This window comes from Mustela erminea, chromosome 1 (assembly GCF_009829155.1).
Source record: "Mustela erminea isolate mMusErm1 chromosome 1, mMusErm1.Pri, whole genome shotgun sequence".
Lineage (NCBI taxonomy): Eukaryota > Metazoa > Chordata > Mammalia > Carnivora > Mustelidae > Mustela > Mustela erminea.
This window is the reverse complement of record NC_045614.1, coordinates 106798559-106823714: the sequence shown is the minus strand read 5'-3', so window position 1 is coordinate 106823714 and position 25156 is coordinate 106798559. Positions and strand designations below refer to the sequence as shown.

General features: G+C 36.5%; 1 protein-coding gene across 5 annotated transcripts in view; it reads right to left on the bottom strand.

Annotated features, from left to right (window-relative positions):
• The window catches only part of FGF12 (fibroblast growth factor 12), a 559676-nt gene that overhangs the window by 182140 nt on the left and 352380 nt on the right, over positions 1-25156 (bottom strand). For all 5 annotated transcript variants that reach the window (XM_032337796.1, XM_032337786.1, XM_032337812.1 and 2 more), the window contains one exon: positions 11419-11522. In XM_032337796.1, coding sequence (XP_032193687.1) covers positions 11419-11522 — 104 coding nt within the window. The remainder of the gene's footprint in view (positions 1-11418; positions 11523-25156) is intronic.

Here is a 25156-nt window from a genome sequence, read left to right as displayed (position 1 = left end):
TTATTTCCTTCTTCCAAGTTGGAGGAAAAAAGTAGATGGTAGGCAGGAGGGAAGTATCTTTTCTGCTCTAATAAAATATCATAGACTATATGGCTTAAACAACAGATATTTATTTCACATAGTGTTAGAAGCTGGGAAGTCTGATATCAAGGTGTCATCAGATTTGTTTCTCGGTGAGGCCTCATCTCCTGGCTTGTAGATAGCTGTCATCTCACGTATGCTTACATGACATCTACTTTGGTGCTCAAAGGCAGAAAAAGTTTTGGTTTCTTTTCCTCTTTCTCCAAGGATACTAATCCCATTACGAGGACTCCATCCTTATGATATCATCTAAACCCAATTACCCAATTAGGAGGCCTCACCTCCTAATTCCATCACACTGAGGATTAGAGCTTCAACATATGCATTTTAGGAGGACATGTTTTGTTTATAACAGGGTGTGACTGGGGGAATCTAGTCATATATTAATAAATTATGGCATTCACTTCAATTAGACAGTGTGTATACATGCAAAGAACTTAAACCTTGTCCCAAAATATGTGTGGCATTTGCCCTTGGCTTATGGAAATTGGTATTTGTTTGCCTGAGGGCCTTAGGTTAGCCAGAGAAAAACAATATGTTTTAGGGTTAGCACTTTGGGTCATGCAACATATCAGTCTACCAGGAACCTGAGGTCAGCCACATGGGCAATCATTCAATCAATCCTACATAATGGAGTCTCAGTAAAAACTCTTAATTAACACCAAGGTTCAGGTGAGTCTCCTGATTGGCAGTATTTCATATGTACTGTCACATATTGATACAACACATTCTGATTCTACAGGAAGAAGACAACAGAAACTTTGCATTTGGTACTTTGGTGTCTCCTATACTCTGCCTGTATACGTCTTTCCTTGGCTTCCCTGTATGCTTTCCCTGTAATAAACACAGGTATAATACTTACAAAGCTTTCAGTGAGTTCTGTAACTCCTTCCAATAAATTATCAAACCAAAGAGAGGTGTTGGAATCCACCTTTGACCCAAACTTAACAGTTGGTGTTAGAAGTGAAGGTGGTATTGGAGACTATACTCTCTAACTTTGTACTAGCCCAAACTTCTTGCAACAGGTAATTATGATATAAGTAAAAACTCTAGGAAGATGAGGATCTGTCTATTTTAACCACTTTAATATGCTCACTATATAGTATAATTTTGAGTATGTGGTAGAGCTTCTATAAATATATATTGACTGAAATTTAGGTTTACTGAGGCTGACTTTGAGGGCAAAGGAGCATTTGTGCTGGGACTACAAGATCACCAATGTAATCATAGTTAACTGTTCACCTGCTATATATAATTTTCTCCATCTATACTTGGAATAGGCAATTCTTTAAAATTCAACAAGTTCATTGAGGGCTTTCCTTCATCAGAGAATGTACTTAATGTTGTGACTGGAGGAAATAGATGGCCCAGGTGACAAAGATGGATAAGATACAATTCCTTCCCACTAGAAAAACAGACACCAAGTACTGTGATACTAAAGCAGAAATAGTATCTAATTCTCACTGATAGGGAAAATGGAAACAGTTCACATATCAGTAAGATTTGAATTGAACTACAAGGAAGGTTAAGAATTACACAGGTACAGAACAACAAAAAAGTCAAATATAATAGCAACATCAATGTAACTATAGTAGTATTACTTTCAACCTTTATATATTTTATTACACCTATAACTCTATAATAATTATCTAAAATATCTTATCACTAATTTTTAACCTCCAGTTTGAAAATAATCTGACTTTAGAATTTTATATCAAAAAATTCTTATCTGTCATTGTTTTATGTATACAAGGTTCAGTTCAAACTAATAAAAATATAAAAAGGTACCAATCTTCCATGAAATTTATAGAGAGTAGAAAGAGGAGATTCAGGCTACCCCATCTCTGTATATGCTGAAAAGATGCAAATGCAAATGCATTTAAGCATTTAAGCATTGTGATAATTTAAGCATTGTGATAATTTAGGCATTGTGATAATTTGACAAAATTTAGGTTATTTTACAAGCTTTTTCAAAATCTTGTAAACCTCAAAGAGAATGACATACCAAAAAATATTAAAATTCAAGTTAGTTAAAACTGGTGAAATAGCAAAAATTTTTAAATTAAGGGCACTATCTGAATAAGGTAAAATTTGTAGGAAAATCTGTCTCAACAGATTGTGACACAGCAGTGTTTCCTGAACTACTGAAGAAGGTGTTTCAGGAACAGAAGTTTCTAGCATTTGTGAGCTTCTTTTGTGTGAGAAAGTGATGCCTTCTAGAACTTTTATTTACTCTACTTCACAGAAAAAATTATCATGTAATACAATTAAAATTATTTTGGGCTTCCTTTCAAAATGGCATAATAAATATAAACTTAATCAAGGGGGCAAAAGAATTATACACTGAGAACTACAAAACATTGTTGAAAGAAATTAAGGAAAAAACAGATAAATGTAATGACATTTGTGTTTATGGACTGAAAGATTTAATATTGCCAAAGTATCCATACTACCCAAAACAACCTTCAGATTCCAAGTAATCCCTATAAATCTCAATGACTTTTTTTTTTTTTTTCAGAAATGGGAAGAAAAATTCCTAAAATCCACATAGAATCTCACAGGATTCTGAATAGTCAAAACAATTTTGATTTAAAAAAAAAAAAAAGGGTGGAGAACTCATACCACCTCATTTTAAAACATCTTACAAACCTACAGTAATCAAAAAGTGTAGTACTAGCATAAAGACAGACATATATATGAATGAAACAAAATAGAGAACTCAGAAATAAACTCTCACAAATATGGTCCAGTGATCTTTGACAAGAGTGCCAAGAGTGCACAATGGGGAGAGGATCATCTCTTTGACATATGGTGTTGGAAAAACTGGGTATCTGTATGCAAAAAATAAACACATAAAATTGGACCCTTACCTTACACTATATACAAAATTAACTCAAAATGGATTAAAAACCTAAATGTAATCCCTAAAATTATAAAATTCTTAGAAAAAACATAGGAGAAAGTCTTCATGACATTGAATTTACCTATGATTTGTTGTGTATGAAACCAAATTCACAGGCAATAAATGTAAAAATAGGTAAGTGGGATTACATCAAAGTTTCTGCACAGCGAAGAAAACAATCGACAAAGTGAAAAAGTAACCTACAGAATAGGAAAAGAATATTTGCCAACCATCTATCTGATAAGGAGTTCATATTAATATATAAGGAACACTTACAACAGCCAAAAAACACATTTAAAAATGGGCAAAGAACTTAAACAGACATTCTCCAAAGGCATACAAATGGCCAACATGTACGTGAAAAGTGTATGCTTATCATCACTAATCCAAGGGAAGTATGAGTCAAAACTACTATGCAATATCACTTTGTATCTGTTAGTAGGGCCACTAACAGGAAGAAAGAAAGAGAAAGGAAGGAAGGAAAGGAGGGAGGGGGAGGGAAAAGAGAGGGGGAGGGAGGGAGGGAAGAAAGGTGGGAAGGGAGGGAGGGAGGGAGGAAGGGGGAAGGCAGGAAGGGAAAGAAAGGAAAGGAAGAAAAAGAAAAGAAGGAAAGAAAGAAAGAAAAAGAGAGGGAGAGAGAAAAGGAGGTAGAGAGGAAGGAAATAACAAATGTTGGTAACGATATGGAAAAAACTGAAATCCTTCTACACCGCTACTAGGAATACAAAACGATGCAAATGATGGGAAACTATATGGAGGTGTTTCAAAAAATTAAAAAGGAAATTTTTTCAGACGCTACAACATGGATGAAACTTGCAGACATTACACTAAATGAAATAAGCCAATCACAAAAAGATAAATACTACATGATTTCACGTATATGAGGTATCCAAACAGTCAAACTCAGAAACCGAAAGTAGAATGGTGTTTGCCAGAAGCTGAGGGGAGGGGAGAAAGGAGAATTGTTTATGGGTATAGAACTACAGTTTTGCGCAAGATGAAAAATTTCTAGAAATCTGTTGCACAACAATGTGCATATAGTTAACGCTACTGTAATGTAAAACTTAAAAATGGTTATGATGGTAAATTTTATGTGTTTTTTACTATAACTAAAAAAGAAAAAAGGCATGAGTTTAGACTATGTTGCACCCACTCTGCTCCAAACAGATGAATAAAATATAAAAATGTAAGCTCTAAATGACACAGCCAGGTTCAAAGCAAGCTAAGCATCCCTGTGGAATGGAAATGAAGGACTGAGTAGGCTGGGGCCTCAAGCTCCACATTCTGACATTGGTAGTGCACCCCAGAGCTCCACTCTGGTCAAGTCAATGGGAATAAAATCCCTCTATGCAGGATGGGGACTGAAGCCAGCCTGCATGGTCACACCAGTACCTAGGATAGTCTTCCTGCTCCGACTGTAAAAGGGCAAAAATAAAAATGCTGATACTACTTTGACAAGACCTAGTGAGAGACACCACCTCCCAATGAGAGGAACTAGACCCCCTCCCTAACCCCAGTGTTATCCCAGGATAAGAGCCTTGAAAGGACTCTAACATCTTACACTAAACTAGGGCCACTGGACACCAGATAGCAAAAACAGCAACAACAACAACAAAAACAAACTAGAAAGTGGGGGCACACCTCTGAGGAAGAAGACCATGAGGTAGGGCAGGGGAGGGGACAAAAGAGTTCCTACAGACCAAAAATCAAAACACATAGAGAACGAATTTTAAATTCTAAGGTAATTTCAACCTGATTGTAAAAACGATTGCCAAAAAAATCAATGATTAAAACATGAATTCATTACCAAAGAAATTAAACTTATAGAGAAGTTTGACAAAGTATTATAAGAATGCTCGGAGAGATAAATGCTTTAATAACCTCCTATAAAAAGAGCCGGATAGTAAAAACAGGAAGAAATCAATCAAGATCAGGTGGATATTACTCAGAAACCATTTGGGATTCAAAAATGAAAACCATAGTGATTGAAATCACAAAATAGCTGGCATTAATTCTAAGGTAGATGAGTTTGAGTTTCTATCGTAAGTCATTTGAGAATTATCAGCTTCAAGATAGAGAAATAAAATGTATATGGTTAAGAGTTAAAATTTTCCAGAACTGAAGAAATGTTAATCTTTGGATTAAAAGTACATTCTGAATTTCTAACAAGATAAATTAAGATAGATTCACAAGATATATAGTTGGATGTGAAAAACATGAAACATAAAAAGGAATTTTTTTTTACATATAGTTACCTACAAAGGAAAAATATTCAACGGACAACAAACTTCTCACAGTCAACAACAGATGTCAGAAACCAATGGAATATAATTTTCAAAGTGCTGGGGAAAGTACAGGTCTCCCGGAATTGTAAAATTATCTGAACTATAATTAAAGAGTGAAAGTGAAAAGAAGGCATTTTCATGGACACCAGGACAAAATGAATTCACCACCTACAAACCCTCACACACAAAACAAAGACTTCTTTCAGAAGAAAAATAAATTTCAGAGGGGCCAAACTGGATATGCACACAAAACCAAAAACTATATGCATAGAAATTATTTTAAAGATTGGTGAATTTAGGGGCACCTGGGTGGCTCAGTCACTAAGTGTCTGTTTTCAGCAGGGGTGGTGATCCCAACATCCTGGGATCTAGCCCCATGTGGGGCTCCCTACTCAGCACGGAGACTGCCCCTCTCCCTCTCCAGCTCACCTGTGCTTGTGTTCCCTCTCTCGCTATCTCTCCCTGTCATAAAAATCTTAAAAAAAGAAAATAAAATAAAGATTGGTGAATTTAACTATTAGCTACAGAAGAATAACAAATCATGCATATTATTTTCTTCTAAAGTGTCATTAATCAAATTGGCAAGAAGTATGGTGGTGTTTACTCGGCAAGGTAGCATCCTAAGGTCAACCACCTTTGGGGAAGGAGGACATGAACACAAAATAAAATATTTAGTAGACTATATACTTACATATGCATGTTAGAAAAATAAGGGTAAATCACTAAAGATGTAGAATTATAACCTACATTTACAGACTAGCAGAAGAATAAAAATAGAATAGAAAAAAAAATGTCAAACCAAGGAATAAAAAAAGAACATGGGAGCAAAAAAAAAAAAAAAAATACAAACTACAATGGTAAAAACAAATTCAGATGCATCAGCAATCTTATTAAATGCACATGAATTAAACTCCACTATTAAAACACTTATTTTTCAGAATGGATCTTAAAATTTTAGCTCTATGCTACCCAGCAGTCACTTCATCTTTCCCACTCTTTCCTGTCTCCTGGTGAGGGGGAGAAATCGGATGTCATGAGGGAATTCATTGCTACTTTAAAAATGAATACAAACCAGGTGAATGACACTAGATAAATGATACCATTTGGACTCTAAGTAGCTTCTTTACGACCAGCTGGGTTTGCCCCAAGCCACATGCCAACCCCCATTGGCCTATACTGGCTACGGCCTCCACTGGTATGCCTAAGCACACTGTCTAACATGAAGTAGGAAACTGCTTTTTAAAAGAAAAATTCAAGCCTTAATATACACCAAAAACACCTCAATAAAGCCTATGTAAACAGCCGCTTTTACTCACCACAGGGCCCCTGACTGCACTGGTGCTCTCCTGCTGAGGCATGCCACACAGTACTGCAGGAGTGATGAAACCTTGATGCTCTCTCCTCTTTCAGCTTTGCGTCCCCTAGTATCAGCCCTCTCTAGACTGATAACAAACTTTTCAGGCTTATGGCCATCATTTAAAATCATTTAAAATTTAACAGAATAGAGATTCCAGAAATGGACCCTCAACTCTATGGTCAACAAATCTTTGACAAATCAGGAAAAAAAAAATCAAATGGAAAAAAGACAAGTCTCTTCAATAAGTACTGGGAAAGTTGGACAACTATATACATAAGAATGAAAATGGACCATTCTCTCACACCATACACAAGATAAACTCAAAATGCATGAAAGACCTCAATGTGAGACGGAATCCATCAAAATCCTAGAGGAGAACATAGGCAGTAATCTCTTTGACATCTGCTACAGCAACTTCTTTCAAGACATGTCTCCAAAGGCAAGAGAAACAAAAGAAAAATGAACTTTTGGGACTTCATCAAGATAAAAAGCTTTTGTACAGCAAAAGAAACAGTCAACCAAACTAAGAGGCAGCCCATGGAATGGGAGAAGATATTTGCAAATGACATTACAGAAAAAGGGCTAGTATCCAAGACCTATAAAGAACTTATCAAACTCAACACTGAAAAAACAAATAATCCAGTCAAGAAATGGGCAAAAGACACAAACAGACACTTCTCCAAGGAAGACATACAAATGGCTAACAGATATATAAAAAAATGTTCAGCATCACTAGCCATCAGGGAACAATTCAAAACCACAATGAGATACCACCTTACACTAGTTAGAAGGGCAAAAATTAACAAGACAGGAAACAACAACTTGTTGGCAAGGATGTGGAGAAAGGGGAACCCTCTTACACTGTTGGTAGGAATGTTAACTTGTGCAGCCACTATGGAAAACAGTATGGGGGTTCCTCAAGATGTTAAAATAGAGCTTCCCTATGACCCTGCAAATGCACTACTGATACAGATGTAGTGAAATAGATACAGATGTAGTGAAGATACAGATACAGATGTAGTGAAAAGATACAAAGATACAGATGTAGTGAAAGATACAGATGTAGTGAAAAGAAGGGGCACCTGTACCCCAATGTTCATAACAATAGCCAAACTGTGGAAGGAGCCAAGGTGCCCTTCAACAGATGAATGGATAAAGAGGGTGTGTGTACATATATATACAATGGAATATTACTCAGCCATCAGAAAAGATGAATACCCACTATCTGCACTGATAGGGATGGAACTAGAGGGGATTATGCTAGGTGAAATAAGTCAAGCAGAGAAAGACAACCATCATATGGTTTCACTCATATGTAGAACATAAGGAATAGCACAGAGGACCATAGGGGAAGGGAGGGAAAACTGAAGGGGGAGAAATCAGAAAGGGAGATGAACCATGAGAGACTATGGACTCTGGGAAACAAAATGAGGGTTTTGGAGTGGGGAGGGGAATGGGGTAGCTGGGTGATGGGTATACGAGTATTAAGGAGGGTGTTGTAATGAGTACTGGGGGTTACATGCAACTAATTAATCACTGAACACTACATCAAAAACTAATGATGCACTATGCAGTAGTTCACTAAACATAAGCAGCATTTAAAAAATCAAATTAATCAATCAATTAATTAATTAAATTAAACATCAGCTCTTCCTCCAATTAGTTCTATCCAGAAAGAGGGTGATTTTGAAAATAAGAGTCCTAATGTCTAAGTCAGCCATGCCATACTTACAATCAAAGGAAAATTGTTCCCAGTCACCTCTACCATAAGCAGGGAAAGATTATAATTCTTGGTATAAGGCAAGCTGATTTAGAGAAAGGGAAAACTGAATATCTGGGGACCCCAAACAGGTAACTCATCTGGTAATTATTGTCATTCTAAGGCATTAACTCCTTCACAAAAAAGCACCCACAGTAAAATTATCTAGTCAAGAATTTCTTAAAACCCCTCCTAAGGGCTCAAGCCTCCTGTGTTTTAAGCCTAGTTCTGAGCAAGAATCATAAAAATATATGCATCTCTGAACATGCTTCAGAGTAGGAAGTTCACCTATCTCATACTGAATACTCCAGCTCCTCTCAGGAACTTTGCGATTGCACCCAACAAGGGTGCCCCTCTCCAGCCCTCCCCACCCCCCAACACACACACACCCTATACAATTGTTCTCTGCCTCAATACTGTTGTCAGACTTTCTGTGTTTTTCTTTTTCCCAAACCTTTGGAAATGAACTCTGGTCCAGAGGGCTGAACTCATTGCTTTTGTATAATTGCTAGTTTTAGCTCTTTACTTGATGACTGATTAAATCCTTAAGTCAGTATTATCCTAAGATCATCCCCATATTTTAGTCTGTATTATAGTCAAAACTTTTTTTTTTTTAAGATGGGATTGGGAGGGAGACAAACCATAAGAGACACTTAATCTCACAAAACAAACTGAGGGTTGCGGGGTCGGGGGTGGACAGAGAGGGTGGCTGGGTTATGGCCACTGGGGAGGGTATGTGCTATGGTGAGTGCTGTGAAGTGTGTAAACCTGGCAATTCACAGACCTGTACCCCTGGGGCTAATAATACATTATATATTAATAAAAAATAAAATAAAATAAAAACTTTTTTAAAGATATTTTTTAAATTTATCTATTTATTTGAAAGCAAGTGAGAGAGAGAGTGAGTGAACATGGGGAGGAAGTGGGGCAGAGGGAGAAGCAGACTCCCTGCTGAGCAGGAAGCCTGGATGTGGGATGTGAGGCTTGATCCCACAACTCTGAGATCATGACCTGAGCCTAAGGCAGACATTTAACCGACCCAGTCACCCAGGTGCCCAAAAACTTTTTTTTTGAAGCTCAACTAATTGGAATTATTCAAAACAACATTTTTTTTTTTTTTTGCTTATTTAAATTCTTACTTTAAAATATAGACTCACAAGAAGTGGACATTATGAACTGTGAGAACTGGGCGCCTGGGTGGCTCAGTGGGTTAAGCCGCTGCCTTCGGCTCAGGTCATGATCTCAGGGTCCTCGGATCAAGTCCCGTATTGGGCTCTCTGCTCAGCAGGGAGCCTGCTTCCCTCTCTCTCTCTCTGCCTGCCTCTCTGTCTACTTGTGATCTCTCTCTGTCAAATAAATAAATAAAATCTTTGAAAAAAAAAAAAAAAAGAACTGTGAGAATTATGGCCCATTAAGAATGAAAGCTCAAAATCAAAATAAGTCAATCAGAGAAAGACAATTATCACATGATCTCTCTGATAGGAAGAATTTGAGAGGCAGGATTGGGGGTTGTGAGGGGTAGGGGCGGAAAATGAAACAAGATGGGATCAGGAGGGAGACAAACCATAAGAGACTCTTAATCTCACAAAACAAACTGAGCGCTGCTGCAGTGGAGGGGGTAGGGAGAGGGTGGCTGGGTTTTGGACACTAAGGAGGGTATGTGCTATGGTGAGTGCTGTGAAATGTGTAAGCCTGACGATTCACAGACCTGTACCCCTGGGGCAAATAATACATTATATGTTAATTTTAAAAAATTAATAAAAAAAGAATGAAAGCTCATTTTTGTTTTAATCAAAAATGTATTTATCTGTATTATATTGAATAGAACGGTTGAAAACAATGAGCATGTACACATCTAGTATACGAATGCAAATGCATATCTGAATATGAGGAATAAAACAGTAACTTAAAAATCCTAATATGAACGACAGATGTATCACTAAAAAGCAAGCAGAGTATAGCAGAGATTCATTTAGCTAAATATGAAGAGTTTAATAAAAGCTATTTAATATTTAATTTAGAATCTCATAGGCATAAGTGAACTTCCTGAATAACTATGCTATTTACTGAGATCATAGAAAGTAAGGGTGGAAATCTTCAGCCATGATTTTCAAGGATATCTCTTCGTGAACTACAAATAGGCAAATTCCCTTCTGAGAAAACAGAAATTATATAAATACATGAGATTCAGTGGAGCCACACTCTCCCAATGCATAAATTACTATCTTGAGAGTCAGACAGGCATCAGACAAGAGTTAACTATTTTAAAATATCGGTGCTTAAGATGCAGTCACTGCTGCTACCTAATTTTGTCAGTTTAGGGTTGAGGAGAGATATTAAACAACATGGTATCCAACACGCTCTGTTATAGGTCCAGAAGTTAAGTCAAAGTGGGGAGGTAACTTGCCCAAAGAGAAACAGTAACTGAAATGTAAATAAAACTCAAATATCCAGCCCCTAACTCAGAGCTCATTCCATAAATTCACCTTGTCTTTGAAGTGACCAGTTATGACAGGAATCTGTTGTATTAGTGCTGAACAGATTTATTAAATACAAAACAGAAACACAACCTATTCTGAGAAAGTTTTCTCCCCAAAAAGACAGAGAAGACTCCCAGACAAACTGAAGAATTTAACTTCTTACACCATCCTCTTTGCTTAAAGGAGATGTAACAGGAGAAAAGAAAAATACCTTACCCCTTGAATTAGACAGAAAGGTAAAATTCAAAAGATTGACATACCCTCTAGAAGTAGAAGCCAGACGAAAAGAATTTATATAGTATAGCAAGTAACTAACTCTTTCTCAGGAGGGATGATCCTTCACATTGTAAATTGTAAAAATCTTAATAAACTCCAGACATGTTGGGTCAGAAAATCAAGAATGACTTCAACTTCTACTTTTCTTCCCTAAAATAACTGTTACTTCACTAGCTCTCAATGCCAGGTTATGTGTGCACACAAGCACATACGCACACACACACAAACACACACACACACACACACACACACACACACACGCTTTACAAAGTACTTACTGAGCTGTAGAGATAGCCTTCACCATTCATGGCCACATAAAGGCTGGCTTTCACCCCTTGGATAGCCACCACACGCAGGCCCACAGGAATTAGATTGAAGAGGGCTAGAGAGGAAAAAAGAAGACAGAGGAAAAATCAGTGACCTTTTGAATAAATCATCCTGCTTCTTAAGATGACTCTTTTGAGAATTAAAAACAATGCATTAAAATTAGTAGGGAGAGAGAGGGAGACTGAGATGAAAACTGGCTTCTTGTCTCTGCATCACCTTTTATCACCCATGTGACCCCAGGTAAATCACATAAACTCATCTGTAGCAAAGGGGTTAAATTCCATTATAAGGTCTCAATGGGCCCTACAGTTTTATTTCTCAAAATTAACACATACCCAAATAGTATAATAGGATTTTTTCAAACAAACAAATAATTTGAACCAAAACATTTTCAACAGTAGAAAATGTAACTGCAGACATAAGTAATTAGAAAATATGATCTTTATAACTTATCCCACGGTGTCTTGCTTTCAGATTTTTCTCCGTAGTCTTAAGCATTGTCTTGAATACAGAAGATATAAAAATCACTGGTTCATTCTTAGCTACATTGGTGGAATGAGAGCTTTTCTTTTTATAGTTCAATTCCTTTATATGTAAAAGTAGATATATAAAAAGATGGATCAGTAATTGATAGCTTAAGCTCTAATGAACATATTTTAGACCTCAGAATATGTACACACACACACATATATACACACATATGTATATAAATGTGCATAAAACCACTAAAACCATTAAAAATTAACCTGTTAAATTTAGCTCAACAAGATGAAATGGGAACCTGCTTGTAGTCTTTAAGTATTTGGGTTGTCCATCACTGAAAATATTCAACAGTCTACATGTCTACTTGGAGAAGATACTCAAGCACCAGAAAGAGAAACAAGAAGATAATCTATTTTTCTTCCAATGATGTATTTTTTATGAATTCTATCTCCCTAGCACTACTCCAGTTGCTACTGTTGCAATTATAAAATGAGCATAAGCATAAAACATTGCCCCTTCCATGAAAGAATTCATATTACATGAGGGAAGAAAGTAATCCTTTAGGCTCTACAGATGACAACACAGCTACAGACCAAATACCTCACAGCCACGTGCATAATAGCATATAACTGCATATGGTTTAGTTGGAAGTCCTTATCCCTCTTTTTTGCTGATACAATGTCCATCAGTTCTGGTCATCTTCTTAGTTTTGAGTGCAAAATGTATGAAAATCCAACCAAGTGCTACCTGGAATGCCTGTTTATTCTTGGCTTCTCTCAACTTGGGATGGTACGCTAAACAACACACACACACACATACACACAGAGTATTTGGCTTTCAGTCAAATGTTCATCCGATAGCTGTAAAGAATCAAGCCTGTGACCACAGGTTTACTATAGCAGATTTTAATTCCTAGATGTGCTCGACACTAGACCAGTCTCTTTGCCTCTTTGAACCTGTTTCCTTATTTGTCATGAAAGTTGAGAGTAGATCTTAGGAGATGCTCAAGAATTATTGGCTCAATGTGAATCTGAACTGGTTTTATTGTTCCTTTATTCTTACCACTGTCCTTGTGCTACTGAAATAACTTAAGAAGTATAAGACCTTAAAGTCTAGTTGGGGAGAGAAATCTAAGACATATGGAATAATCTGATACAGTGTATAATTTATTTCTATAATTAAATATAATATATGCATTCTATATATATTCTCTGTGTTACAGAAGTTCAGGAAAATGGAAGATCTGTGTGGCCTGGAATATTCAGGAAATGTCTCCCATGGAAGATGGGACCCAGGCTGACACTTAGAGAAAGGGCAGAATTTGGGTAAGCCACACACAGAAACACATTTTGGTGGGATAGGACTTTAGGTGGTTCTGGAGAATAATGGATGTGTACAGAAAGGGACTGGTAATTGCATTTGATTCATACTAGGGAGAAAGGAGAATGAACAATATGCAGATAAAGTAGGGATAAATATCTGAATGTCTGTCACTCTAATCTTAGAGATCTAAACTTTGCCAAATGGAAAACAAGATGCGTGACGCATAAAGATTTAAGCAGCAACAGATTACCAAAAAAAAAAAAAAAAAAGTGAGATTTGCAGATGACATAGTTTCTAAACTCACCACTCAGAAGCTACCTGGCTGGGAGCCATTCATTTAACCTCTGCTTTAATTTTCCTATCTGTAAAATGAACATAATAATCCTCACTGCATCATGTTTACAGAAGAACCAAATGCACTACCATATGCTTGAAAGTGTTTCATAAACAGAAGGGTGTTCTCTGGTTATTAGAACTCTTTGACATTAATCTATTATTCTTTTGCTTCTCAAATAAGGTTACCATAAGGTCTGATCTAACAAGTGACATTGTCTCACTAATACCTATTACATTTATATTCAGAAGATTGCTTAAGACTTTAAAAAAAAATACCGTATTTTTGTGCAACACTTAATTTTCAAAGTGCTGATCAGTTCCTCATTGTATTTGACCCTCAACCACCAACACCACATAACATTTAAGACAGAATGATTATCCTAATTTTTAGAAGGACAAACAGATTCAGAGAGGTAATTCAAATGAAACTGCACCTGAATAAAGGTTTCTGGCTCTCTCATGTGGTTATTTGCCTAAAATATTGTGTGTCCTCCTTCTTCCTTTTTAAGTTTAATTTCCCCTGATACCCATTCTTGTCTTTTCACAAAGTCAAAATACTTAGCTACACTTCTCTACGTATCGCACATCTGGCTGTGATTATGGACTCAGTAGTGGCCAATGAGATGTTGTTAGAAAAGTCTGTATATTTGAAGACTCTTTCCTTAAAGATAGCTTCTAGGTTTCTTTTACCCTCTTCTCAGCCCTCCTGGCATGAGGGGTGGGGTTGGGGGGGGTGGAGGCTGGATAGTCTGAGACCATGAAAAGAAGGGCTACCCCCAAGGGAGTAGTGGCAGGTGAGCTGGAAGGAGTTGGGTCTCTAAGGACGTTGTGGGGCAATGGCACCAGGCCAGCCTTCAATTACCTAGGTCTGGTTTTTATGTGAGAAAAATAAGGCCTTGTTATTTTAGTCTGTGTAATGCAGATCCAACCTTAATCCCCACTGATAGAGACTGCTAAAGAAAGCAGAGCTAATCTGCAAGGTACCGACTAAATGTAAGATATTTTCACATGGTAAATAAATGCAACTACTAGAAAGTATCAAGTTCAATGACAATTCTTTTTTTTTATGTATATTTTTTTAAAGATTTTTATTTATTTATTTGAGAGAGAGAGACAGTGAGAGAGAGCATGAGCGAGGAGACGGTCAGAGGGAGAAGCAGACTCCCTATGGAGCTGGGAGCCCGATGCGGGACTCGATCCCGGGACTCTGGGATCATGACCTGAGCCGAAGGCAGCGGTCCAACCAACTGAGCCACCCAGGCGTCCCTCAATGACAATTCTTATGAGAAGGAACAATGAAATCCAAAATAGTGCAAATCGTCTTTCCAACCTAAAGATTTCCCAGGACAAATGCTAAGAACACTGGTCCATTTAGCTGAAACAGTCATAACAAGGCAACTCCAAAGCTGTTCATACCTGAGGAGAGTGTGAAAATTACTAAAGCCAGGCAGGGACAAAGGCAAGAAGCTGTGAAAGTCATACATGAACCAGAAAGTGATAATGGCTTTTAGACGGTATGCTTTGGGAGACTTAGCAAGTCCATTAAAAAAAATAATAATAAAATCAGTAAACATTTTGGAATGAAACTTTTTTGTGGTAAAAGTTAAAAACTACTCTCTCTGCATCTGCCTCCTAAAATCATTCAAAGTGCCAAATGGTATACCCTTATCTATTATTTATCCTCATTAGAGCACACGGGTTCTAGCTCACAGAAGTCCTTTGCTGTGCGCAAGAATTCCTCCCACGTCTCCAGTCTTCCTCCCCACCCTCAAAGCCTCAGGCCTTACTCATAGTAATAAGTTGGCCACTCCGTTATTCAAGCCCCTTACGTCTCATCATGCCATTTCCCTGCTTACAACCTCTAGGCACTACACAAGGTCTCCACCCTGACCCTCGGCACCCTTCGCAATCTGGCTTCAAAGAGAATTTGGAAGCTGATCGTCTGCTGCTCACTCCAGTCACCATAAGCAGCTTTATAGAATGTCCCCATTTCCTAACTTCCCCTTGATCTTTAGTGAGGCTAAAGCTTCTTTTCTTTTGTTCTCTCTTTTTGAAAAAGCTGTCTTCACTATTCAACCACACCATGAGTCTTACCCAAACCCTTATGAGATGGCTGTTTCCTTTCCCATCATTGTGTAATTCATCGGTATATCTCTATAATAGCATTTGGGACATGGTATTATAGTCATTTATTTACACATCTATCTCTATCCGTAAAATGAAAACTTCTGAGGCTATGTTTCTGTACTTTCTACCCCAGTTATATGTACATATCTTACATTTAATAAATGTTATAAATATTACTGATCATAAGAGTCGTAAAAAGACACATTACCAGAACCTGTGGTTTTCTTATTGGAATAAAAGTACTTTTTTTTTTAAGACAAAAAGAAGTTAAAAACTTAAAACATCTCAGCCTGATAGTAGAAGTTATATATACATATTTCTGTTATATGATATTATTCTTTCTAATATATTTATTTACTGCTTCTAGTAATTTAATCACCCACTTCCTACTTTTAACCCCATATTTTTGCTTACTACATACTTTCTCTCTCTGACTGGAATGTTCTTCTCCCCATATCTTCATACTGAAATCACTGTCATGCTTGAAATGACACACCAAATACCAAGGGCTTTCTCTCACTCCTAAGCTGTCCTTGTCCTGAATCTAGACTGGACTATTTTCACAATTTATAATTTTCTTCATTTAAAAAAAAAAAATGTTCCTGTACTAACCACAACTAGATTGTAAGCTCTCCAAGCAAATAATCACATCTAAACCACACTTGTATAAAATGGAGAAAAGGAGAGAGTGGGAGAGGAAAAAACAGAAAGGGAAAACTTAAGAGAATAAACAGAGTAGTATATATTCTATTTACATTCAGGATCACAGTAAACATTTGCTGAAGACTACCATTATATGCCAAAGATAGTCCAAGCATCAAATCTGATATTTGGGCATTTTTCTCAATCTTGTCCTTTCCAAAAGCAATATCTCATTCTAAACCTTTATGTAAATTTAACTCTTATATTTTGAAAAGTAAAATAATGGAGTTGGTATTCTTGGGATCCATACAAAACCATTCTTGGGATCCATTACCAAACCACACAGAAAAATGGTATGAAGAGGGCAGTGAGGGGAAAGGATACTTTCTTCAGCAAATGGTGCTAGAAAACCTGGATATTGACATCCAAAAGAATGAAATTAGACCCTTATTTTATACTGTACACAAAAATAACCCAAAATAGATTAAAAATACAAACATAAAACCTAAAACCATAAAACTCCTAGGAGAAAACAGAGGGGAAAAATTTGTTGACATTGGTCTTGGCAGTGATTTCTGGCATATAACACTGGAAGTGTAGGCAACAAAAGCAAAACAAGACAAGTGGGACTATATTAAACTTAAAAACTTCTGCAAAACAAAAGAAACAATCAACTTAATTAAAAGGTAACCTGCAAAATGGGGAAAAAAGATCTGCAAACTGTATAACTGATAAGGTGTTAATATCCTAAATACATAAGTAACTTCTACAACTCAAGAGCAAAACCCCAAAAAACCCACTTAGAAAATGGGTGAAGGACTTGAACAGACACATCTCCAAAGACAATATACAAATGACCACTAAGTATATGAAAAATGTTTTTTAACATCATTAATCACGACAGAATGCAAATTAAAACCATGATGAGATAGCACCTCAAAACTGCTCAAATGGCCATAAATAAATAAATAAATAAATAAATAAATAAATAAATATTGTTGACAAGGATGTGGGGAAATTGGGAACTCTGTGCACTACTGATGGGAATGTACAGTGGTTCAGCCAATATAGAAAATAGTATGGAGGTTCCTCAAAATTTAAATACAGAGCTACCATATGATCTAGCAATTCCACCCCTTGAATATACGGAAAAAGTTGAAATCAGAATCTCAAGAACATACATGCCCTCCTATGTTCATTGCAGCATTATTCACAATAGTCAAGATATGCAAACAATTTAAGTGTCCATGGATGGATAAGTAAAGAAAGACAATGTGACACATATATATAATGGAATATTATTCATCACTTTAAAAAAAGAAAATCTTGTCATATGCAATAACATGGATGAATCAGGAGAACATTGTGCTAAGTGAAATAAACTAGTCCTAGAATTACTCCCTCCACTGCATTATTCCATTTACATGATGTATCTAAAATAATTAAACTCATAAGAGCAGAGAGTAGAATGGCGATTGCCAAGAGCTAGAGGGATGGGCAAATGGGTAGCTGTTATTCAAAGGATGTAAAGTTTCAGTTATACAAGATGTGTAAATTCTAGTGATCTGCTATACAACATGGTGCCTACAGTTAACACACTAAATTGTGCACTTAAAAAAATGTCAAGTGAGTAGATCTCTTGTTAAGTGTTTCACGGGGGAAAAAAAAAAGGAAAAGCAAAGGGGCACAAAGAAAATTTTGGAATTGATGGGTATATTTATTACCTTGATTGTAGGGATGGTTTCATGAGTGTATGCATATATCAAAACACAATAAACTGTATACATCAAATATGTACAAGGTTTTTTTTTTTTCTTTTGTATGTCAAATATATCTCAAGAGAGCAGTGTTTTTTTTTTTTTTAACTAATGAAAGAAAATTATTTTTAAAAAAATCTAGTAGATGGGGGCGCCTGGGTGGCTCAGTGGGTTAAAGCCTCTGCCTTTGGCTCAGGTCATGATCCCAGGGTCCTGGGATCGAGCCCCACATCAGGCTCTCTGCTCAGCAGGGGGCCTGCTTCTCCCTCTCTGCCTGATAGATAAATAAAATCGTTTAAAAAAAAAATCTAGTAGATGAATTGCATTGATACACTCAGTTCTCTACTTTTCCTTCTATTTATATGCTTCACCATATAAACATGCAATGCTCTAGAAGGATATTCTTCCTTAGCCCTGGAGACAGGGCTCAACCATGTGACTCGCTCTGGCCAACAGGATGTTACCAAATGCAAGCTGAGTCTGAAAGAGAGCTCATTTATTCCCACTTGTTCATTTCTCCTCTGTCACTGCATTAAGAAGAATATGCACAGACTAACCCACTGGTGCCAGGAAAAGGATGTAAGACACTTAGAGCATGATAAAGTGGCTTCAGTAATCCAGCCAAGGCAAGTGTAGATTAAGAGACAGAGAGCTGGCCCCCAGATATGTAATCAAGACAAGATCAACAGAGCTACCTGGCCGACCATCCCGTCACATGAGACATAAACACTGTTATTGCATGCAGTGGAGGCTATGGGATCACTGGGTACACAGCATTATTGTAATAATGTATAAATCACTAGCAATTTATTTACTGGGGGAAGTACGTGATGGATTTGAAATGTCCTGATACCATACAACCAAAAATTCTCATATTTTTTAACAATCCTCAACATGTACATGATATTACCAATCATGAACTATGAAGCTAAAATAAACTTTTTAAAATAAAAATAAAATTATAAAGGATAATTTTTGATTAACTGTATTACAGGAAAGACAATTATTTTTTTCAGGAAATAATTACAAGATTGTTTCCATATGAAAAGATGTTCAAAGATTATACATACAAATAATGGAAAACAAATGTATAGACTAGCAACCATCAAGTAACTAAAATCTTATTTCCCTAGATTTTATCATTTTTGTAATAGCTTTTAGCTTTTTAAAATTTAACCTTTTGTGTTTTATTTTCCCATCTTACTCACTTTTGTACCTAATTTTCATTTCATCGTACTATATTTGTTTTTTATGAGGAAAATTGTGTAAGTTTTAGGACCGACAAAATTTCAGTCAGTCTCAGGCTGAAATTTAAGTGGCAGGAGAGAAAGAAAGAAAAGTAACACATGAGGTAGGAAAAACGAAAAAGATTATATTCATGGAATGCCTGCTTTTTTTCAGGCATCATGGAAAGCATTCGGACATGTAAAATGTCACTTTTAAAATAAGTATCTCACTACTTGGCTTTATTTCAGGGTATAAAAATTCCTAACTTCTTTTTTGGGTACCAAGTGAACAAAGAAGGGAATGAAAATTGTCATCTTAAAATTGAGGGAATGATTCCATAGCCTTAGCCATTTGAACTTTCATATGTTATAAGTATTTCTATAATGTCTCTGATTTTTAAAATTGGTATTCTTTCCATAAATATCTATTGAGCAGTTAGTATATGCCACATGTCATGCTTAGAATGGGGAAATAGTGATGTAGCCAACAGATGTAGTCCATGGGGGATAAACCTTCATCTGTAATCCTTCCTGTGGTTCCTGCTATTCTGTGGGCAACTCAAAGGCCCTGGAAACTGTTAGTATTATCCTCATTGCCTAGCATATAGCATCCACATCTCACAAGCCGCTATTCAATATTTGCCAAATAAAGAAATGAATTAGCAGCGGTTTCTCTTTAAGCTTGCTTATGCATAGCTTTTCTTGGTCATATTTCCAGCCTGCAAGAAAATTAAGCAGGCAAGAAATTAAGCATGCAAGAAAAAACTGACAATATTTACCATATGTAGAATATATTTAAATATGGAATCTAGAGGGAAAGCCAGAAAATTTACATGACACAAAGTTTGAGAGGATGAAAGCCTAGAATACATGGGGCTGGTGTGTGCGTGAATGGTGAAGCAGGTTTTAGAAGGAATGATGAAGAAAGGCAGAGTTTGAGGAAATCTGTTACAGTCAAGATATTAGACCTCTTATGAAACTATACTGGACCTGAAAAATGTACCTTGTAAAAATGCTGTGTTCTTATACAACTTAATTTCTATCTGACTGTTACCCACACAAATAATTCCTGTGACAAAAAAGGTAGCAATCTATCCAAAACACATCAGAAAACATGTACAGTGACAACCAGTGAAGGCACAAAGGAGGATAAGAAGAGGAAGAGAGGAAAAGAAAGTGAAAGGAGGGAGAAATAAATCTCATTATGAATTCTTATTTAACAATAGGTAAATCTAGTATCTTCCCAAGCAAGTTGTAAAGATGGGACTCCTTACTGATTCTAATAATGAACAGGTATAAAAGACCCTAGCCATGTTTTCAAATTCTGGGTTGAACCTGCAGAATGGGCAATGGAAAACATGCATCTTGGGACCCACTAAAAATCGAAGTTAAATTTATAGTGGAAGATACTGAGAGAGAATAGAGATATTTGTTTATAAAATGTGTACGCTCGATATCCCACTGTCTTGAAAATTACCATTTCCCGCACATCAAAATGGTCTCAATAAAGATACTTCATGAGAGTGTGATTAATTTCATATCCTACAAAAACTAAAATTGTTGGTATCGGGTTATTTTTCCATATAATCCTATAGTCTCCTGTAATGACATTTGTAATTATAGTATTTATGGTAATATTTGTAAGTCATTCAGCTGGTTTTCATTAGTCATAAAAATACTACTTGTCGACTTTATTTATCATTTACTAAGGGCAGTTCTTCCCCCTCTTCACTTTCAATTGGAAAATGATTTATAGAGTAGTCAACAAACTAGGAGATAGAGAGTCTGGGCTCTTAACTCCTCCAACACCAAAGTGGCCATATAAACTATGATACAATGGAGTATTCATTCAGGAAAATTAACTGCTGCCTCATCCTAACTCCACAGCATTACACAACACTTACCACACTGCTTTTTCATATTTATATGTTTGCCTAAATCTCCCAGCAAACAAATTTTTCAAGAATGTGACATACCCTTTTTTCATCCAAGGTACATTGCACAGTAGAAACCTAAATAATTGTGGTCATTGAATTTAACTCTCTGAAATAGCTTTCCTTCCAGAATTTAAGGGAAAGATATGGTAGTCCCTACTTTAGCTTTTAAGGAAACAAGGTTCGGATGAGGACGGAATTTGGAGGACATAGTTCTCAGTCATGGGCCATAGTTCTAACATTTAACAGCTTTGTGACCTTGGTGACTGGAAGTAATGTAACCACGTTGAGCCTTCGTGTCCACTCTGAATGCTTCACTGACTTGTTATGAGGCTCAGTTAAGATACCGCTTTTTAACTATTTGTTAAACCATAAAAGTGAGGTACAAAATACCACTACTGATATGGCTAGAGCTTTCTCAGTAGGGGCAGGGTGTAAGGGATGCTTGGGTCATCATCTCATTAAGTTTCTTAAGATGTTATGGCAAGAAAAAAAAAGCAACATATTCCATCTTATATAGTTAAGATTCAGTGAGCAAAAACAATATGGATTTAAAATAAAACAATGAAAACAACACAAAAATCAACATACTTTAGGCCACGGTGATTCAGTGCTTTTAGTATGATGCTTTATTTTATAAACAATTGGTCAAATAACCCAACTTTCTGATTTATTTTCTCCACTGAATTCACTGACTTATGGAACTGATGAGTGGTTTGGCGCTTAGAGACTAAAAATTTTTCTTCTAAACATTGGCCAATAGCAAACCTTGTAAATTTTCAACATACTGAAAATGAGCAACATGATGATCCCTGTCCTAGACAAATGCTAGTAGAAATGTTGCTTTAACGCTGGCAGAAGTCCTGCTTCTGGCTTTTAAACCTGATATTATCATAGAACCTTCCCTGTATTACCTCATAGATGTTCAAAAACCTGCATAATTAACAAGTCAATTCAATGTGATTCTCTTTTTTTTTTTTCCTAAGGATGGAAAAATGAAGCATGTCACTGCCGATAATGAAAGCAAATGCCTGTCATCACTCATTCTCCGCAGGCAATTTTTCTTACACATCAGACTTGTCTTATGGTCCCCATGAAGAACTCTGAACAACACAGGTGTCATTCCAGATCAAAGGGCAGAAACATCCTCCAAGAAATCTTTCATGTTTCAAAGGATTTAGATTTACATCTTTCACAAATCTTCCATCAAACACGACGTTACCAAAATTGATACCGTGCCCTGTCAAGTTTATTCATTAATTCATTGCATATATTCCAGACACTGTGTAAGGCACTTGTAATACATTGATGTAAAAGACAGACTTACTACCTGCAATCATAGTGGTTTAAGTCTATAAAATAGGAAAAAAATAACTCCATGTGTGAACTCTGCAACCGCCATTACAGATGAGGGCACTGAATCTCAAAGATGTGGTTTTCCCAAGGTCACAAAGTCAGCCAAGAAAGGACTAGGATATAAACCTAGGTTCTGGTGGCTGGAAGGCTATAAAATACTGATGTTCTTAAGAGATAAAAGAGAATTTCTAGTAACTATAATCTAAGTAGTTGTAAAGAAAGAAAAAAAATGGAACTATAACAAATATATCTGGAAGCTTTAAATGGAATTTGTCAGCAGAGCAGAAATGCCCCGCTCAGAAAGTACAAAACCTTTAGTTCCTCTTAGTTAAAATTACAGGCAGACAACACACGCTAACTTGCTTGAGATGGTTTCAATATGCACAACCAAAGTTTTGCACTTCATTATCATTAATTACCAAAACAAGAAAGCACTTTTGAAAATTTCTGCACACAACACTGATGAGCAATTTTATTTAAATGGTGGGAAATCAGTGAAAAAGCTACAAGAAAACATTGACAGTTCCATTCAAGTTATACTGACATTGACACTCAAATGTTATATTTACTGATCATGATTAATACACACACACATGCATATATACACACACATATATATACACAGATACTATATAATATCTATGGGTAAATATGTAAATAAAATTATATTTCTGCTTCATTCCAAAAATATTAAGTAGATCTATAGAAATAAATGTGGTAAGTTTTTTTTGTTTTGTTTTGTTTTTAAGATTTTATTTGTTTATTTGACAGACAGAGATCACAAGTAGGCAGAGAGGCAGGCAGAGAGAGAAGGGAAGCAGGCTCCCCGCTAAGCAGAGAGCCTGATGCGGGGCTTGATCCCAGGACCCTGGGATCATGACCCGAGCCGGAGGCAGAGGCTTAACCCATTGAGCCACCCAGGAGCCCCTGTGTTAAGTATTTTTTTGTTTGTTTGTTTTTTTAAGAAATGGAGGAGGGAAAAAGAATTTGAAAAATAAGAGGACCAGTATTCTCTACCTTAAAATCTATTTCAGCTCACTTCTCCTCTTGTCCCTACATACAAAATTCTTCCAAAATACATTTCACCCATCATTCGATTGCAGTTGCTCAGTAACATTCATTGGTTCCCTATGCCCTAAAATATAAAGTATAGAGCTCTTTAGGTATCAGTTAAGCACTCTGAAATATCGTCCTGTGATAACTCCAGGTAATTTCTTTACTAGACCCACTGATGAGTTAATTTGTCCCCAACATGGAAGGAGCTTTCTCCACTTGGTAATTCTGTGCCTCTTTATGTGAAATGCAGTTCTCCTGATCTTACCTTACATACTTTGTTTCTATTCTTCAAGGTTCAGTTTAAAGTCCACTTTCTCTGAGCACCATGGCTTTTGGGGATCTCTTCCATCTCTGAAATCTAGTGATTTTTTTTTTTTCTAATCACTTGGCAGTACCAGTACTGCCTGGCATTATTAACTTTTATTTTACATAAAGGTTCAACCTCAACTTCATCTACTATTCTAGGAGGAGCTAGAAAGCAGGAATTGTATGGGAATCATCTCTATAATGTAGTAACTAGAACACACTTCTGCCTCAATATATCTTGGTGTTAACGAAAACGAAGCACACAAAGGGCAGTGTGTGGAACTCCAATCAGGTCATCGTAGCTGCCCCAAAGTAGGTCTCAAAAGGACATCTGAGGCTAGGCCACAATGACTGTTGTAAAATCTTAGTGATGTCTAAACAAAACAAAACCAAAGCAAAAGCAAAAGAATTTAGTGATGTCTGCCGTGGACCCAGGAGGGGCCCTTTACTTGTTGTCTCCAGCTTTTTTTTTTTTTTTTTTTTTAACAATACAATATCAAGGAACCTTCCATAAAAGGACAGCAATGATTTGCAGTGTACTTGAAAATAGTAGGGGCGCCTGGGTGGCTCAGTGGGTTAAAGTCTCTGCCTTCTCTCAGGTCATGATCTCAGAGTCCTGGGATAGAGCCCCACATCAGGCTCTCTGCTCAGCAGGGAGCCTGCTTCCCCCTCTCTCTCGGCATGCCTCTATGCCTACTTGTGATCGCTCTCTGTCAAATAAATAAATAAAATCTTTAAGAAAAAAATAAAATAAAATAATATTTTATTGCATAACACTGTCTCAAAGTTTTTGCTGCATATTACAACATTCTGGGAGTTTTGTTTGTTTGTTTTTTAAATTCTGATACCTTGGCCACACCCACACAAACTAAATAAAAATCTCCAAGAGTGAATCTAGGCATCAATATTTTTTAATTCATTTTTTTTTATTCCAATGTGCATCATTGCTAAAAAGCAATTTCCTATTCAATAGGTCTGGGGGTAGTTCTAACCAGCACCCAGATGACGCTGTTGCTTATTGAACCTTACCAGTTGGTAGACTAAAGCTTGTTTTGGGCAGTATCAGCATCTCCTGCAGATCATAGGAATGGCAGGATCTCTGGCTCCATCCAAGACCTACTAAAACACAATCTGCATTTTCAC